The sequence below is a fragment of the Bos indicus genome, chromosome 1, assembly GCF_029378745.1.
Source record: "Bos indicus isolate NIAB-ARS_2022 breed Sahiwal x Tharparkar chromosome 1, NIAB-ARS_B.indTharparkar_mat_pri_1.0, whole genome shotgun sequence".
NCBI lineage: Eukaryota > Metazoa > Chordata > Mammalia > Artiodactyla > Bovidae > Bos > Bos indicus.
Genome location: NC_091760.1, coordinates 127,799,947 through 127,812,742, shown reverse-complemented (window position 1 = coordinate 127,812,742; position 12,796 = coordinate 127,799,947). Strand labels below are relative to the sequence as shown.

Genomic DNA, 12,796 nt, shown 5'->3' with positions numbered 1-12,796 from the left:
CAGCAGCCCACCAGGCTCCCCCGTCCCTGGGATTCTCCAGGCAAGCACACTGGAGTGGGTTGCCATTTCCTTCTCCAATGCATGAAAGTGAAAAGAGAAAATGAAGTCGCTCAGTCATGTCCGACTCTTCACGACCCCATGGACTGCAGCCCACCAGCCTCCTCCGTCCATGGGATTTTCCAGGCAAGAGTACTGGAGTGGGGTGCCATTGCCATCTCCGATGGTTACCTTAGGTCATTTCAATACAATTAGGCTAGATGTTTTTTGGATTCTAGGTGCCTCCTAGCATTCTTGCGGAACAGGGTGAAAGAATCTGTAGTATGAACCCTTGCTCACCGTGGTTTCATTTCAGTGTTTCTACTCTTCTGAATGTTGTGATAAGCTGTTAAGTCAAAAGACAGTAGATATCATTTAGATCTGTTATGGGTTCTGAATATTACAGTTTTTATAGAATTTTCATAGCAGGTAAGTAGGAGTCACATGTGGAATCCATAGCTCCTAAATCTCTGTCTCAATCCTTCTGAGAAGTAGGAGACCTATAAACAAACTAAGTAGCAATACTTCTTGTACCTTGTGCTTCTCTTCCCCCACCAGGAATTTCCTTGGGAGTGATATGCATAATCATGGGTCAGTGGTAACGGTAGAGTATAAGTCTTGTCATGGCTCCTCACCAACCTTGTTGAAAACTTTTCTCAAATGGATTGATTAGTTACCTTACTTATTTATAAAATAAAGATGTGGGCACCCAGATGTGGGGATTAGGTTGTTGAGATTGTGATGATACAGTGATACAGGTGACTTAGTGAATAATTTTCATCTTGTTCTTATTTGGCTTTAGAATGTGTTTTAAAAATAGTATTTGAGAGTGGATACATGATCAAATCAGATCAGATCAGTCGCTCAGTCATGTCTGACTCTTTGCGACCCCATGAATCGCAGCATGCCAGGCCTCCCTGTTCATCACCAACTCCCGGAGTTCACTGAGACTCACGTCCATCAAGTCAGTGATGCCATCCAGCCATCTCATCCTCTGTCGTCCCCTTCTCCTCCTGCCCCCAGTCCCTCCCAGCAGCAGAGTCTTTTCCAATGAGTCAGCTCTTCGCATGAGGTGGCCAGAGTACTGGAGTTTCAGCTTTAGCATCATTCCTTCCAAAGAAGGAAATTCTCAGTTTTATCATTTTTTATAAAGTGACACAAAGGAGAAAACAATACCTACGCATCTTTGCCTAACAGTTGTTTTATATTAATTTCTATGTTGAGACTAATTCAGAAGACTATTTTGACAGACCAATTTTTAAAAGTTTATTTTGGTTACAATTTGAAGTGCAGTTGTAATGAATTTGAAGTGAAAAATATATTGACAGAAATTGACCAGGTTTTATAATAACTGAGAAGCTGAGTCAACTGTTTCCTGGATAGGGTCAGAAATGACTTCTTTAAGAGTCATTTGGGCTTCCCTGATAGCTCAGCTGGTAAAGAATCCGCCTGCAATGCCAGAGAATCCAGTTTGATTCATGGGTTGGGAAGATCCCCTGGGGGAGGGCATGGCAACCCACTCCAGTATTCTTATCTGGAGAATCCCTACGGACAGAGGAGCCTGGAGGGCTACAGTCCATGGGGTGGCAAAGAGTCGGACACGATTGAGCGACTAAGCACAGCACAGCACAAGAGACATTTAGTTTGCATTTCATCTTCTTTTTAAGTTGTGACATCCTGAAGAGATTGTAAGTTATGGTGACATTTTAAAAATATCTTTTTAATTCTTTAAACATTACCAGGAAAGAGGTACTCTTGATAAAGGATGTTGACTAGTGTTTCAGAGATTCATGTCTTAGTAGGAGAATTTAAATATCAAAATAGCATTCTTACAGTGAACTTAGAAAAGCTGTTTCGTAGGAGAAAATCTTAGCAATTTGGGGGAAGGCAAAGATTTCTTTACTTAGGTGCCAAAAGCATCAGTCATAAAAGAGGAGAAATAATAAATTGGATTTTGTCAAAATCAGAGCCTTCTGCCCTTTAACAGATACTGTCAAGAAAATGAAATGGCAGGCCACACCTGCTAGAAATGTTCTGACAAAAGACTTGTGTCCAGAATTTATTAAAACAAAAAACAAAAAAACCCGATGAGAAAACAGACAAACCTTTTAAAACCTGTGGTGGAGACTCCAACAGTTCCTAAAATAAGATATACAAATGGGCAACAAGCACATGAAAAGATATTCAACATCCTTATTCATAAGGGAAATATAGTTTGTATATTTTTGTCTCCATACAGTCTTGAACATAATGTGTCATGATAGAAATCAGATCACTGGTTCCCGTGACAGTATGGAGGGAATGAGTACACATGGGAACTTTCTAGGGAGATGGAAGTGTTCTTTATCTTGATTAGGGTAGAGATTACACAGGTGTAAGCATTTATCATGTCATTCACTGGAATAGCTAGTTTTTTTCAAAATGACTTTTAACTGATGTATAGTTGAGTTATAATGTTGTAGAGTAGCTAATTTAAAAAAACTTCCCGTAGCAAAAGTTGACAATGATGTGGAACAGCTGGAGCTGTCACACACTGCTGGTAGGAGTGTAAAATAGTATAGCCACATCGGAAACAGTCTGACAGTTTCTCATAAATTAAAAACTCACCTACCTTTTAACTCAGCAATTCTATTTTTAGTTACCTCACCAAAAGAACTGAAAGCATTCAAGAGTTTTATAAAAATGTTCATAGCCGCTGTATTTTTGATAGCCTGAACTGGAAACAACTCAGATAACATCACTAGGAGAATAGACTGTGGAATATTCAACAGTCAGTATTCAACAATTCAATATTTTATTGTCCCAACAATTAGAAGAAATGAACTAAAGATATACGCAGCAAAATGGAAAAAAATCTCATAGGTATTAAACTGAGTGAAAGAAGCTGGATGCAAGTGTACATATTATTTGATTCCATTTATAGGAAATCTTACAATAGATCTTTAATGACGGAAGTCAGATCACTGGTTGCCTGTGGCACGTATGATGGAGTAACTGCAGAGAAACAACAGGAAACTTTGTGGGGAGTTAGAATGTTCCTATATTTTGATTGGGATGGATGCTACACAGGTTTGTAAATTTATCACAAGTCAGTAACCTCTGTACTTTAAGTTACATGTTATATGATTTGTACCTCAATAAAACTGATTAAAAATAACCTAATTCAGTTTTTAAAAATATGTTTTAAATAACATTTTACATAACCATATTCATTTTAGGTATTATATATTATTGTGATTTACATATTTTTGAGATAATGGTGTGAATGACACTGTCCTCAGCTCTCAACTGTGTCCACTTTAAGGTGAGCATGATCTCAGGCAGTTACTGGATCTTCTGTCCATAGGACTCCAGAAAATCTTCCGAGCCCAACCTGGCAGTCAAGGTCCTTTCAGAAATTCAGCTTAGTTTGTACAGGCTTAATTGAAACTTAGTATAGAGAATTATTTTGGAATTCTTGATGTTTTTCTTTATGGTTTAATCTATAATTTTATTTTATTGAAAATAAAATATGAGGACACTGTCGAGTTTAAATTTAATGAGCTTTCCCTCTTTTCTCTCTAGCCCGTTTTTCAGTGAAGAATTTTATTTTGAGATTCCAAGAACTTTCCAGTATTTGTCTTTCTATGTTTATGATAAGAATGTTTTACAAAGAGACCTTCGTATAGGTATGTACCATTCGTAATTATCTTTTAATCACAACATTGGTGTTTATATTCATTCTTTTTCTAAGTATAAAGTATTGAAAACAACAGAATAATATACTCTCAAACTTCTAATCCTTCCCTCTAGACTTCATGTTCATTTGCGGATCTGATTTTTAATTTGTATGCTCAACTTGGGCGACACTTTGTCAGGGAATTGACATGACCATTTTCCCTCTAGTCATGGTGCCATATATTTCTGTAGTGCCTGATGGGTCCCTTTTCTGTAGTATTCATTATATTTGTTCATCAGTTTGTTGTTTAATGTCTAGATGCTCTAGTTGAATATATATATTTATGAAGGCAGAGACTGTCACTCCCAGAGTGCCTTAAATTTGGTGAATGATCAGTACAAGAATCGTTGAATGATTCAAAGAATGTTTTTATACAAAGATTACAGTATTTGATCCCTACCAAAGAACAGCTGTTTTTGAAGTTTTTCTAATAGAAGTAATAATTCACTTTAATCTGATCACATGTTTTCTCTCTGGCTGTATTGGTGACCAGTAACTCTGTTTCTTAAATAATTTCCTGAGGTATGATCTGTGAGCATCAACTTGGACAAAGCTAACTGACCACATATGTGTCACATTTATGGCTTTTGCACCACTGTCTTTGAATAACAGATAGAGGTCTTTCACTTACATGCATTAGTCGCCATTTTTAGTGTCCTGAGTTTCATCATCTCCATCTCTCCTTTCCAGTTTCAAATATACTCATCACCTGCAGTTTAAATGATTAAGCTTTATTTAACTTTGACCTCTTGACTACCATCTAATTTGCTTCTGCTTTTACTGTTGAACTCCTGAACAAGTGATTTATATCTTTCTGCTTACTACTTATTTCTTTTTAATTCACTGTAATCTGACTTCATTTTTGAAGTTTACCAAAGTCATTTAAAAATACCTTTTTAAAAACAGTAATATTTTCTCTTAATTCTAAAATTATTACATGTTTTAAGGGACTGGTAATGATTCTGCCTAAGAATAGCTACGGTTAATGCTTTGTGTCTTCTCATTCTTTACTTCATGCATTTATATTATCATACTGTATTGTTTATTCAGCTGTTTTTTCCTCTTTCACTTAATTCACATTCCTTCAAACATGACATGGGCATAATCATTTCACTGTACCTTGGAAATTATCATTGAAAATTTGTTGTTCTTGGATATTACTGAAAAATTTTTTTCTGACTTGATCAGTGAAAGTAATATTTGATTTTTTTAAACCTGTATTTTCTGTTTACTAGTGAATTTGAGGAATTTTTATATGTTTATTGGTCTTTTACATTTTTCTTCTGTGAATTAGTTCTTTTGCTTATTTTTCTTTTGGGTGGAATTTTATTTATTCTTCTGCCTCCATATTTGATAAATCCATTAACTTTTGTCAACTATATGCATATCAAATACTTTTCTTCTGTCGCAGAAGGCATTTCATAGTTTTCAGTCCTCATCTGCCTCTGTGTCACATTAAACTCTTCGGATTGCTTATTCAACTTGTTGAAAGCCAAGGAAAAGGCAGTTTAATATTATTGTATTTTCCTAATTATCTTCCTTCTGACTTCTGCTTTACTTATATGTAGACTTTTCTCTGTCCAGCAAACCCTTAATTATGGATCATCCCAAGGCTACATCCTTAAACACTTGTCTATGTGGTGTACAAAAGGTGGGAATATTAAGGTGAATAAATTTCAAGTTGCTCCCAGGTTATCTGGCTGATTAATACTAATATATTTAATAGGGTCTGTGCTGGAGGTCAGAGAAGGCAATGGCACCCCACTCCAGTACTCTTGCCTGGAAAATCTCATGGACGGAGGAGCCTGGAAGGCTGCAGTCTATGGGGTCGCTGAGGGTCACACAGGACTGAGCGACTTCACTTTCACTTTTCACTTTCATGCATTGGAGAAGGAAATGGTACCCCACTCCATTGTTCTTGCCTGGAGAATCCCAGGGATGGGGGAGCCTGGTGGGCTGCCGTCTATGGGGTTGCACAGAGTCGGACACGACTGAAGTGACCTAGCAGTGCTGGAGGTAGGAACAAAGTAGTTGGGAGCGTAGAGGAAAGAAGAGTTAATTTTGTTTGGTGAAGAATTAACAGAGACTACCTAGGTAGGAAAAGAAAGAAGTTTCAAGATAATAGGGATTAGCAGAAGCACAGAAGAAAAGGTGAGTCGTATTTGTGGTGTATCTGCTGATATATGTAAATTACTTAGGCCAAGGTTGGTAGAAGGTGAATCTGGGAATGTAAATTGGATCAAGTTGTGATGGACACTTAAAGCCTTGCTAAGGAATTTGGACTTCACTCTGTAGACAATTTAACCTTTTAAGAATCGGGAACCTTTTAAAAATTATGTATAACTGTATATATGAATATACTTGTGTATTTTAACAACTTCCTATGGTCTGAACAGTAATAAACTCAGTGTCCATAGATAACATATTTAAAATGTGTATACATATATATAACTACATATACACATATTTTTAAAGTATGAAAAATCTGGTTTAAATATATCATGTATGGTTTATGTTTTAGAATAGAGAGAGATTAGAGGCAAGGAGGCCATCAAGGAGGCTGTTATCAGATGAGATGAATAGGGCAGTGGCAGTGGAAATGCAGATGAGGGAATGTCCTTCACAGGAATAGCTTCACATGGGATTTAGGGACTGAGGAGATAAAGGGGGGATATAAGAAAGGAAAGAGTTAAAAATAAGCTTGTTTTAATTGCTGTCATTAACTGAGATAAAGAGCATTCAGGATGAGAAAGGGAGAGGATGACTTTGGTTACAAACAGGTTAAACTTGCATTACCTGGGGAGCATCTTGGTGGACATGTTTGTTGATTGTTGGAAACACAGACCTGAAGCTCACAGAAAAGATCTGAATTTGATGTTTGGAGATGTGATATTGAGAATCATTAGCATTATGTGAAACTTGAAGCCTCTGTTGGAATGAATGAAATTGCCCTAGGAGCACTTCTGGAGGCTTAACAGGGGAAATGAGGCCTTAGTGAAGATTGATGAAGTGTATCAGGAAGATTGGAAGAGAGAGAGGAGGGAAAGCAAGGAGATCTCTTAATGGGAAAACAAGATTTGATAGAGGCTTTTGGTGATTATTAGCAACACGAGAGAGTGTGTATCTTTAATTGACTACTCTGACTTTTTAAGAAAATATTTTGTAATTTTCATCATGTATTTACTCATAGTCATCATATAGTATTTGTTGAAAAGGCCTTTAGTTGAGGTTTATAATTATTTCCAAACATTGCTTGTTTTGTTTTGTTTTGTTTTTTAATTTTTAAAGTAAAAATCAGTCCTGTGGAGTGGTATCAGAAGGTCATAACTTGCTGTAGGAACTGTAAAAAAAAAAAAAAAAAAAAAAATCTTTACTAAATGTAGAAATTTTTGTTTTTTCTTTTATTAAAGTAAAGTACATATGTAGCCTTTAAAATTGGAAGGTAATCTTGATATTTTCACTTATTTTACAAGTCTTTGCCCAGATGTAGGCTAAATAGTACCATAGCATTTTCTGGGAATTAAATTTGAGCTAGAATTGAGAGAACCATCTTTTAAACTTAAGAAGATCTAAAAACGTGTACTGGTTGGATAGCTTTAAGAACTTGTTTGTTTTTTATTTTTAATTGTTTGATAATACATGGAGAACTTTTCTGGTGGTCCAGTACTTAAGAACCTGCCTGCCATAGCAGGGGACATGGGTTCCATCCCTGGTCCTGGGAGATCCCACGTGCCTCAGAGCAACTAAGCACGTGTGCCTCAGCTGCTGAGCCCACAGACTCTAAAGCCTGTGCTCCAGCTCCACAACAGAAGCCAGTGCACTGAGACGCCTGTGCTCTATTTAATTAAAAAAAAGAAACTGGCATCTAAACCCTGATTAGATGTTATTTTGAGATACTAGTCTGCCATCTTCTCAGTTTGCCGCCTTTCTGAATAAGTTGTTATTCCTTTAAAAAAAAAAAAAAATTTTTCTTTTTGTAAAAGAAAATTTTTAGTTATAATATTACAGACAATTAATTTTGGTCACTGACCCCCCCCCCCCAGTCCCCTTCCTGGAAGTGATAACTGTTATTAATATGAGGCATAATTTTTTGTATTAGAAACCTTTATATGCCAGAACAGTTAGGATGAAAACTGATTATAGATTAATTGAAAACTTGAGACCGAGGAACCATGTTAGAAAAAGATAGGAAATTGTAAAAGTAAGGCTTTGAAAGTCTTTTATTGTGTGATGTGTTGTCCTATGATATAGTGTCTTCTTCCCTTAAAAAGGGAGAAGAGAAGAGAAAAACTTTTTGTTAACAAAAAATTCCATTTCAGTAAGGATCCTAGTAATATTAAACATATACATTTTACCTTCTAATGTATATTTTCTAATTATTTTAGTTTTCAGAGGGTTCTAGGCTCAAACAATTGAACCATGGTAGACTGGTTAACTTGTATTTCTTACCTCTTGATTCAGAATGTTGTAAGAGAATTTCACTAGGATATCAGAGACCTGAATTCCATTTATGACTCTATCACTCACTGGCTTTGTGACCTTAAGCAAGTCACTGTACCTTCATAGCCTTGTTCACCTATAAAATGAGGTTGGGTTTAAGACAGCTAATGTGTTTTTCAACATTAGAATTGTCATTTCTGCTGGCACTTACTTAGCTCTTAGGTCAAACCTACTGTTTAAATAGCTTAAGGCTACACTTCTGTGTCTGTTTGCATAGGAACTGTATCAGTTATCTATTGCTACATAACAAATCACCCTAATACTTAGTGGCTTAATTTAGCAATCCTGTATTTGCTCATGGTCCTGCAGGTCATCAGTTTGGGCCAAGCTCAGTGGGTGGTTCTTCTGCTGGTCTTCCCTGGAGTCACTAATATGCAGTTACTTGGGAAATTGACTGGGCTGAGTGATCTGATCCATGTGTCTGATGGCTGGTGCTGGCCATGTGCTCCCCCTCCACATAATGTTGAGGGCAAGTCCTACTGCAGATGTTTATTAAGACTACTTGCATTTACATTTGCTGGTATCCATTGGCAAAAGTAAGTGGCATAGCCAAACTCAGAGTCAGTGCTGGAGGAGACGACACAGTGGCATAGACAGGGAAGTATGATTTTTTGAAAGCCATTACTAATATACCAGTCTGCCACAGAAACCAAAAGGAATCATCTAAACCCTGTACACTAAGGTACCTAAGTGTTGCCATTGACTGAGTTGCTGTTATTGATGCTGCCAGAATCTGTTTAGTCCTCTGGTTCTTTTTCATCTTGTATAGGCAGTCACACTTATCCCTACATTTATCTACCGTTTCATCATTTCTACTAGTAATCAAGTAGGAACAAGGCCATCAGGATGTTGCCAGTTGGTGATCTGTATCAGGATGAAATTTCTAAGAATATGTTGTATCTAAAAACGGGGCCCTAGTAGAACAGAGTTTTTACAGATGGTAAGAAAATGCTGCCTAGAAGTGGTACTGGAAAGCTAAGAATATTTATATATTTTTTTACTTAGAGACCAACAAGGATGGTTTCTGTGTCCACAGTTCCTTCATTTCTTTTTGTATTTCCTCTCCTTGTCTGATTTTAAGAAACTGATACAGCATCTGGTATATAAATGTGTGTATATGTGGTCTAAACTTTTTCTGTGTATGAGTTTGTCAGTATAGTGGGGAAATGAAATAGTACCTTTAAATAATGTGTTTTGTATTTGGTTCCTGTGTTGACTGGTTAATTATTTTTATTTTATTTTTTTGAGTTTTAGAGCCAAGCAAATGTTTAATCAAAAGTTCTATTCCTAAGAGACATTTCCCAGTTTAAGCAACTGTTGAAATGACTACTCCATAATTTATACATGATTTTACCATATACTTCCTTAAATAAACAGTGTTTGCCAAAGACATAAACTTGCTGTCAGAAAGAGAATAGGACTGGATAAAAGTTATTTTCAAAAGAGCCCAGTTCCCAAAGTTGTGTCAAGAAACATGGTTTCCAGATATACCTTGTGTGAAGCATTGGGAGTTATTTGTTTATTTTTGATGTTGCTGATCTCATAGCTAGTGAAATAATGAGTTACCTTTGTTTAAAATAGTAAACATTAAAATGCTGTTGGAGACCATGAGGATGCACAGAATAAGTTTTTAAGATCATTGGAACTGAAAGTTGTTACAGAGGAGGTAAATGAGATATAGAGTTTAAATCACCCAAGATTACACAGCTAATAAGTAACAGAATTGACAGTCGGCTGAGAATTAGTGTTGTTGGAAGAAACCTGAACAGGAGTGCCTTGGTTTTGAAATCGGGCTCTAGCACTCATTCGTGTGTGGGTTTTTAGTATCATTCAGCTTTCCTCACCTGTAATACACCATCTACCCTCAAGGTTGTTATGAAGATTAAACAAAATGTGTAAGAATGTTTACTCCCTGGTAGATATTCAATAAATTTTGGCTTTTCTTTTCAGTTCCGTGCTCATTCCACTATAATCAGGCTGCTTACATTTTGTATTTAATAGCTGCCATATAACCTGTTTAAGGATAGCTCACAACAAGAATGAAGAACGATTTTTTGGGTCTTACTTGTATTTCAGAAACTTGTTCCTCCCTTCCCTGCTCTTTTCTTCCTTCCCTGAGTTCCCTTCTCCTTTACCCTCCAACCTTTCTCATTCATTCATTCATTTATTTACCTTCCCTCCTTCCCTTCATAACTCCTCTCTATCCTGTTTGATTCCCTAAGGCTGATGACATTTCTTTTTCAAGTGTTATATTGCCCAATGAAATGCTGAATGTGTTGGCTGGTATCCTAATACCTAATGACTTCAAATATTTTTCTTTGTTTTTCTGTCGTGCTTTGTCAGTTTCTTTGACTTCTTGAGATCCTGTGCTCTTCCCTGCTTCTTTGGACTGACGAGTCTCTTGCAACCAAATCTTCACATTTTACAAATTGATGTCTTAAAAGGAACTTGATAAGAGTAAGAGCTGGCAATAAAATTGCAGGTTTTTCTCAACTTAAAAACAAATGGCTTATTTATACAGCTAGTCAGAAAAGGGTTTTTCTCCCAGGGGATATGAGCCATTCAGTTCTTTTATGACAGTGGGTACCATGGACACATGAGACATGAAGTAAGAGAAGAGGGTCCTCTCTTCTGGGCTTTTTTTTTTTTAACCTTTGAACTAACTTTTGGTTAGGCACTTGTAACAAAGATGTGTTTCCAGTGATCTGTGTTGTGAGTCATGAATAGAACAGGTATTTCTTAGATTTCTACTCTAGTTTTTAGAAGCATTATTGGTTAAGTAATACTCTTGCCTAGAAAATCCCATGGACAGAGGAGCCTGGTGGGCTGCAGTCCATGGGATTGTAAAGAGTCGGACACGACTGAGCGACTTCACTTTTCACTTTTCACTTTCATGCGTTGAAGAAGGAAATGGCAGCCCACTCCAGTGTTCTTGCCTGGAGAATCCCAGGGGCAGGGGAGCCTGGTGGGCTGCCATCTATGGCGTTGCACAGAGTCAGACACAACTGAAGCGACTTAGCAGCAGTAGCAGCAGCAGCAGCCTTTAGTTTAAGAATTCTGAAAATCAGCTTACCATTTAAAATATAGTGTCATTGTGATTATTTGTTGAATGAGTAAATGAATCCATCAAACCAGTACATTTCCCAAAAAACTTTTTTTTTTTTTTAATGGGCGTGGGTTGCCGTGCCCTCCTCCAGGGATTCTTCCCAACCTAGGGATCAGACCTGTGTCTTCCTGCGGCTCCTGCATTGCAGATGGATTCTTTACTGCTGAGCCACCAGGGAACCCCCTAAAAAGCCTTTTTTTAAGTTGAGGGCTTGCTTTAGTGATGTTTGGATGTATTGTACATGCATGCATATGTACACTTATATACATATTCATAAATTATGTATAAAACTAAAAATCCCGGAAATTGTCCAGTAGGGTCTATATGATTACTTTTTAATTAATAGCTTTATTGATGTGCTATATACATGCCATAGAATTTACCCTTTTAAAGCATGCAGTTCCGTGGTTTTAAGTATATTCATAGAGTTGTGCAACCATTACTACTAATCTAATTCCAGAATAAAATTTTAAAGACAGTTTTTCTGTGTTTGCTTTCTTGTTATGTCTTTTCTTTTCACTTGATACACTAAAATTGATATATCTTGACAGAAAACTTTTTTTTTTTTTTTTTACTGTTTTCCGTAAGTTTTCAAATGTTGAACTGAAAGACCAAGCTAGGTCATAAAGTGAAAGGATATGAAGTATAATTTGGGCACTTAAAATGAAAATTTTTATTTGGTAAAATCAAAGAAAGTGAGCTATTTTTTACTTTAACGTATATCCTTTGTTGACGTTTTTGTGTTGAATGTTGGAATAAATTGTCAGTCATATGCAAAACTATCTACTTCTTAAAACTTGAATTGAGGAAGGAAATGCTTTGTAACCAACATGGCAAATACTTCATTATAATAAGAACATTTCTGTTTCTTCCTCTCATACTACTTTGTTCATTGCTCTGTGTCTGTTTCTGAGACATAGAAACTCTTTAGGGAACTGCTTTGATTTTTTTTTTTTTAAATGCATTGAAGCAACATAAGCAGTGTTTACAGTGTTTTGATAAAACCAAATTTTCAGTAAAATTATTTTAATCTCATAATTTCAAGTCAGTTTTCAAAATTATTAATGACCATATGATATTGTTATTTTCTGTTTTCTTAATTGGAGCTTATAAACTCTTATTAAGTGCAGATATGTCTGTTTAGACAAAACACATAGTCTATTCACAGTGTTAAAGAATTGGGAGGATTAGTTTGCGCTGTCATTGGACAATCATTGTACATTGCTTTTTATACTGAGTGTACTCTGGGTAAAAAAGTGAATCTGAATAAGTACTAAAAAGTGCTGCTGCTGCTAAGTCGCTTCAGTCTTGTCCGACTCTGTGTGATCCCATAGACGGCAGCCCACCAGGCTCCACCATCCCACCGTCCCTGGGATTCTCCAGGCAAGAACACTGGAGGGGGTTGCCATTTCCTTCTCCAGTGCAGGAAAGTGAAA

The 12,796-nt window shown here is 36.6% G+C and overlaps 1 protein-coding gene across 5 annotated transcripts in view; it reads left to right on the top strand.

Moving 5' to 3' along the window:
* The window catches only part of RASA2 (RAS p21 protein activator 2), a 126,321-nt gene that overhangs the window by 28,008 nt on the left and 85,517 nt on the right, over positions 1-12,796 (top strand). For all 5 annotated transcript variants that reach the window (XM_019961572.2, XM_019961563.2, XM_070793908.1 and 2 more), the window contains one exon: positions 3,601-3,704. In XM_019961572.2, coding sequence (XP_019817131.1) covers positions 3,601-3,704 — 104 coding nt within the window. The remainder of the gene's footprint in view (positions 1-3,600; positions 3,705-12,796) is intronic.